The 6,933-nt window shown below is 30.7% G+C and overlaps 1 protein-coding gene across 2 annotated transcripts; it reads right to left on the bottom strand.

The window, feature by feature from the left end:
* Nucleotides 1–4,048: 4,048 nt before the first annotated feature.
* Nucleotides 4,049–6,008, bottom strand: LOC114383131 (UDP-glycosyltransferase 87A1-like). Of its 2 annotated transcripts, none has more exons than XM_028342731.1 (2): nucleotides 5,420–6,008; nucleotides 4,049–5,222 (listed from the first exon to the last, which is right to left on the bottom strand). In XM_028342731.1, exons 1-2 carry the CDS (start codon nucleotides 5,991–5,993, stop codon nucleotides 4,345–4,347), a joined length of 1,452 nt encoding a protein of 483 aa, XP_028198532.1. In that variant the 5' UTR covers nucleotides 5,994–6,008; the 3' UTR covers nucleotides 4,049–4,344. The 2 variants fall into 2 exon arrangements, with proteins under 2 accessions (XP_028198532.1, XP_028198533.1); XM_028342732.1 differs by having other exon boundaries at nucleotides 4,049–5,219.
* Between the last annotated feature and the right edge of the window lie 925 nt (nucleotides 6,009–6,933).

Genomic DNA, 6,933 nt, shown 5'->3' with positions numbered 1-6,933 from the left:
AGTGACATTTATACTATTTGCGAATGAATTTTTTTCATCAAAATGTAAAATGTTAAGTTTTTGGAATAAATATTAATACAATACACCATTGAAATCATCTTTAAAAAAAGTCAATACACCATTGAACGCGTGGAATAATTAATTATGGTCTCGAATCAATATGTAACTCTGGCTTTTAAATACTTAAAAGAAAAAAAAATTCGTCTATAATCATTTTATTTTATTGTTATTTTTTGTGAAGGATGTCTATAGTTTCTAAAAACATATTATTATATCAGGAGGATAAAAAACTTGTATTAAGCATTTTATATAAGGGTTAAAGTAAATGCCTTTTTAATATTTCTTACACTTTCAGGACAAAATTAATCATTAATTATAATTTCAGAAAGTAATTTAGAATATCACTCATTGCCCTTTTTTCATTGTAATTCTGAGTTTTTTTTTTATATATATTTTCATTTTAAGAAATCAACAAGCCAAATTTGTGGCCAGATTTGAACGGGCCAGATTTGTGGCTGACATTTTAAACGGACTATTTATGATTCTAAAATAACCCAGCCTTACGTCGGTTCGTTAAGAATATAAAATTAAATGGACAAAAGAAAAATGAAACTTAATTAGGACATTTTAAAGATAAGAAAGATCCAAACATTTATTTTAATTCAAAATATTTTTTTTAAAAAATACTTAAAAATATTAAATAAATTTTAATTCATAAAATATTAGATAATTTTAATTTTCGTCTTGACAAAAATACTTTTTTCAGTATAATTTTTTTTCATTTAATCCTTAATTTTACTCAAACATTACATTTTTTTAATTTCTATTAATATATTTTTCCGGTAAGAAATAATGTCACAAATAAATCATTTTTTTCTGTTGCATAACCTGGTTATGGCATCTCATTATTTAATGGAATAGATGTAATAGCATACTTAAGTCTTTTCAAAATATAAAAGATAACAAATTTAGTAAAATAATATATCTTTTATATTTTATTATAGATATTTAATTTTACTAATTCAATAATTACATTAAAAATCTCATGAAGTAAATCAAATGTATAAACTTTGAAAGAATTTCAAAACTAGCGAGAAGAAAGGTTATAAATTATCTGTAATCATAAATTATCATGTTATTTTTTTATATTATAAGTTTGTTGACTCTACAAAATTATTTTAAAAGTATATCTATATTCCATCTCCATACTTTAAAAGTAATTTTACTTTATTATTCATATAAAATTACTTTTTCTAAAATCATTTAAAGCGTAAATTAACCTTTTCAACCTCAATTCTTTCAAAATCAATTTGACTAAAATTAATGTTAAAACTTACAGAACCATCCAACCTCCAAGGCTCCAACAAGATAGATTTGGATAAGTGCTCTACTCATATACTGTGATTCAAACGCACAGTTCAAAACATGGTAAATCTGAATTCTTGGCTTCTACTATCAAGATATTTGAAAATGGAAGACTAAAAGAAATTGAAGGATTAAAATAAAAACATGGCACCCTGTAATACATGGGAAAGAAAAGCATTGATATTAGTTTCTGATGACCCACCACTAGCAATTACACGATGACATAATTGCTTCATCTCTCTGCTTCTTTTCCTCATATTCCTCACTTCATCCCCACCCAAATGCATAAACCTCTTAATAAGATTAGCAATTTCATCTTTTGTTGTCAAAGTGTCCTCTTTAACCTTTGTCCTCACCCTCCATTCCTCTACTATCAACTTACCGTTTAGTGGTTGGTCCATAAATATTGGAAAGACCGAAAAAGGAACACCACTAACAACACCTTCTCTGGTGGAATTCCAGCCACAATAAGACCAAAAAAACCCCAATAGAATGATGCTGCAACACTCTCAATTGATCACACCATTGCAAAACTAGTCCCTTATCTCCACACATCTCTTTCAACCTAAAGAAAACTCCCTTCAGTAATGTACAACACAGAGCCAGAGGGTTGGTTGTCAAGCCATTGAAAGTAGTCAATGCCATCATGTTTAGAAGCATCAATGTGGCCATTACCTAATTCAGGCTTACTCATAGAAGCATCAATGTGGCAATGAGTGACATTGTGCATGACCTCAATGGCGTGGTGACCCTGTCGACAAAAGGCTTACTCATAGTATTATTGTTAAACCTTAAATAATTCAAAATAGTTCCTAAATATTAGAGGAACCCTATGAAGAGGTTGTCTCTGAAGATTTGTTCGGTAGAACGAATGAAAAAAAAAGTGAATTGAAATAAAAGTTTAAGATTAAAGTAAAGTGTACAAGTATAGGTCCATGTCATTTTATCGATCACTCTTCTTTTTTACTCTTTTTCACTACAAACAAACACATCCTAAGAATTGTGTATCAAATAAAGTTTTAGTAGCAGCTAGGAGAATCAACCTCGTATTCATAAAAAAAAGGATGAAAATTAACTCCAAATTGCTTCATCATCACTTGTATCAACTCACATTACATTACACTTTGAATGCTAAGTTGTTCACTTTTATATATAAGATTTCTATTGGATAACACTAGAACAGTGTAAAAAGTGTTCATTTTTATATATTAAGATTTAAATTTTAATTTTCAGCTAGAGATTGCTAGGTGAACCTATCAAACAGCTCTAACAATTTTAAAATATTCCCATTTATATAGTTTTGTGGTGAGTTGTAAGTAACTGACCCCATAAGTTTACAGGGTAGTGCCCATTTTGTTCCAAGAAGATGGTAGTGTTGAAGACAGCGAATTAATGTTATCAGAATTCTTAATTAGTTCGAGGTGGACCTGCGGAACGATTAATGTCTGTGACGTGATGATGTGATTAAAAAGTTAATTTTTTTTATAAATAAATAAAAATTTGGACACCTATTTAAAAATTTAGTAAAAATATTATCTAACTTAACCAATTATTAACTACTTATCAATATTTATATAGTTTTATACTGATTATAATATTTTTTTTTCAAATTTACTCTTAAATAAGTATCCATTGAAAGAGAATAATAATAGTTAAGGTTTTAGTTTTTTTAAATTAAATTCTTTCATTCTTCAAATTCTCGTGAGAGAAAGATGTAATTCACAATATTTATTATTTATGAACAAGAATTATTAAGGATATTTTGAAGAAAAAAAATAATTAATAGAAGGAACCATTAAAAAAATCTTATAAAAAGGTTAAATTAATCTATAAGCTTCATATTGTTACAAAAAATTTAATTAAGTCTCTATATTAACTTTAAAATTGTAATCAAGTTCCTGTGTTAAGTTGTTATGAAAAATTTGTTAGACTTAATAGAACATTTCATAAGCTATAAATTAATACTTTACAAAGAATTGAAAAAAAAAATAAAGATTAAAATTTTTTCATTCCTATTATTTTCATTTAAATTTCAAAAATTTCTCTTTTCCATCTTTCCAAACACACCGTTTAAAGTCTTATTAATTTATGATAAAAAAAGTCTTATTAGTTTGCAATATCTAATGGCCACTCATTGCTATTGTGTAAGAATTACTTCACTAATCCAGCTTACAAACCATGTAAAGGCCATCCTTCTTTATAAAATAGTCATACGTGAATATTTCATTAAATATCTTAGTCTCACTAACACCTTTTTTTTTCATCACTTATTATATTATTTATCATATTATTTATCATGCTTATGCTTCTCTTTCGTATATCTGTTTTCCCTTTGTATGTCATCTAAAGTAGAGGTTGCTCATTAATCTTTATTCTCTTCATGATTCAATTAATCATTTGGTTTGTATAGTTATAAATTTTTTTCCTTTTAATCCATATACTTAAAAATATCCCATTTTAATCATTTTATGATTTAATTCCTTTTAATCTTTGCTATTTAAGGACATGACCAAAAGGGATTAAAATGATATGTACAAAGACAAAAAAATAAATTTAACTGCTATGTATAAAGATTAAAAATGGATGTTTTCAAGTATAGTAACTGAAATAGAAAGTTTACCTATAGGACCAAATGACTAATTAAATCTATCTTTATGAATGCTACAGATTATCTTCCAAAGTCTAACAAGATAAAAGTTCTCTGGTCTCTACTATTGTTGTGGTTCAAACGCTTACAAATCATGGTAAATATGAAATACTAGGCCTTATTTGATAAAGGATCCAACACTCTAGCCGGGAGAATTAATATAAAAGAAATTGGAGGATCAAAACAAAACCAGCATTGTTACTCACTTAGAGTTTTTTTTTTTTGTTCATTAATGCTGGGTTTTTGACGGTTTTCCGTCAAAAATACATGTTTGTAATAATGTAAAATATGAGTAACAGCGAACAAGGACCAAGTACCAAATAACTATGTTCTTAATGAGGCTTGGCACCCTGTAATATATGCAAAAGAAAAGCATTGATATTGGATTCTGATGATCCACCACTTGCAATTGCACGGTGACATATCTGCTTCAGCTCTCTGCTTCTTTTCCTCATATCTCTCACTTCATCCCCACCCAAATGCATAAACCTCTTAATAAGATTAGCAATTTCATCTTTTGTTATCAAAGTGTCCTTTTTCACCTCCTTCTTCACCCTCCACCCCACCTTCCATTCCTCTACTATCAACTTACCGTTTAGTGGTTGGTCCATTAATATTGGAAAGGCCAAAAAAGGAACACCACTAAAAACACCTTCTCTGGTGGAATTCCAGCCACAATGAGACCAAAAACCCCCAATAGAATGATGCTGCAACACTCTCAATTGATCACACCATGCCAAAACAAGTCCCCTATCCCCACACATCTCTTTCAACTTATCACTCTCTCCGGGCTGCACCCACAAGAATCGAACGCCACTTTCGCGAACACCGGCCGCAATTTCATCAATTTGTTCATTGGAAAACGAAAGAAAACTCCCTTGAGAGATGTACAATACAGAGCCAGAGGGTTGGTTGTCAAGCCATTGGAAGTAGCCAATGTCATCAATGAGGCTATTACCAAAAGAAGGTATGGCAGGGCCAACAGTGTAAATGGGTATAGAGAACTCTGATTTCAAAGCATCAATAGCTCGAGGCTCAAGCTCGTATATGGAAGGAAATAACAGATATTGCGATTTCTGCATCCATGGTATAGCATTCAAGGACAATTCCAACAATCTTCGGTTGCGCCAACTTCCATCATTAAGTGGAAAATCTGCCAGACGAATTGACGAGTTCCCCGGAATATAATCCACACGTTTCTCACCGTCTTCTGTGGCAAATATGTTAAGTAGGATTCAAATATCACAGTTAACATATTGAATAAATAATACATGCAATTATCTTTTGTTAAAATTGGTTCGATATTACCCATTGAGATTTAATTGCTAGGTGAACCAATCAAACAGCTCTAATTGATATAAAAATTCCAATTTGATATGGTTTTATGGTGAATAGAAAGTAACTGACCTGATACGTTTACAGGGTAGTGACCATTTTGCTCGAGAAGATGGTAGTGTTTGAGCACAGCGAAAAACGACGCCGACATCGGCCAAAACGACGCCACGGGAATGCTTCTCTTATTTGCAAGGCGAACCACCCAGAAGAGGTAAGTGTCGTATATGATCACTGTTGGCGGCGGCAAAAGCCGGTTGAGTAAGTCTTCAAAGGGAGCTTCCATTTTGGTCATAACGGCTTCGACGAAGGTGACGAAGTCGTTGGCTCGACCGTGTTCGGAGGGAATAACGTTTGGGATTGTGGCGAATCGGATGTTGTCGGGTTTGGGGTCGGAGCCGATGAAGCCGAGCCATTCCTCGGTGACCACGAAGGTTACGAGGATGTCGGAGTTTTTGGATAGGAGCAGCTTGCAGAGGCTCATCATGGGGTTAACGTGGCCTCGCCCTGGGTATGGCATCGCCACCACGTGGCTGGCGGTGGTTGGTGGAACTTCAATTGGATCATCCATAGAGACAAGGGTGTGAACTTGAGGTTGTAAATTTGGTGGAACTTGAGGTATGTTAACACCTATTATTAAAGGTCCCATTCTCTTTTATTCTATCCTATCACATTTTTATTCTTTTTTATTTTTTATTTTTCATCATTTTATCTGTTATTTCTTAAAGAAAATCATTTTACCTTACATTTATTTCTTTTCTTAATTTTGTTGTTGTTTTTTTTTTTTTTACTTTTATAAGTATCCGTCTGTTTCATTTCATATAAAGTATAAACATTAAGAAGTATAATTGATATCTTAAATTTTATAAAAAAATATTATATAACTTTAGGAGAACGTGAACTAAATTTGTTCTAGTACTATTAGAATTCTTAACTCTTACGCTGTTTGGTTCCGGTGGAATCGAACCGTGGAAGAATATGTATGTGATGACGTGGGTAATGACTATACAAAACACATTGGTGACTTTTGTACAAAAATGGTGTAATTTTTCCCCCATAAATTATTAAAACAGATAGATTTTAAAAAGCTTATAAAAATGGGTAACTTTATTTCGAAAAACGATTTTAAAATAAAGAAATAATACTTTTAAAGTTGATTTCACTTTTTCGGTTGTTGTTTTTATAAAAGAGTTGTACTGATTATTTTGCTACATAAATAAATAATCATTTGATGATGACTAAAGAAACAATTTATGAAATTTTTTAATTATCATAATTTATTTTAAAAAATAAAAAACACAAAAATTAAAAAAATGGAATCGTTTTGAAACCACAATTTTTTTTATGTTAAAATTGTTTTTTGAAAAATGATTTCTCCATTTTTATATTTTTTTAAAAAAAAAATATCCATTTTGATGATTTATGAAAAGAAATTGGTGACTATCTTTGTACAAAAGCCTACACATTGTTAGATCATGGAAAAATATGCGGATGGGAAAGCATAGAAAAAGGCAAAGGTTAACCGCTATTATTCAAGGTCTCATTCCTTCTCTACTAAGGTGTGTTCGTATGCGGATAAAGGATATGGA

Source organism: Glycine soja, chromosome 14 (assembly GCF_004193775.1).
Source record: "Glycine soja cultivar W05 chromosome 14, ASM419377v2, whole genome shotgun sequence".
NCBI classification, from domain to species: Eukaryota; Viridiplantae; Streptophyta; class Magnoliopsida; order Fabales; family Fabaceae; genus Glycine; species Glycine soja.
This window is presented reverse-complemented; position numbering and strand designations above follow the sequence as displayed.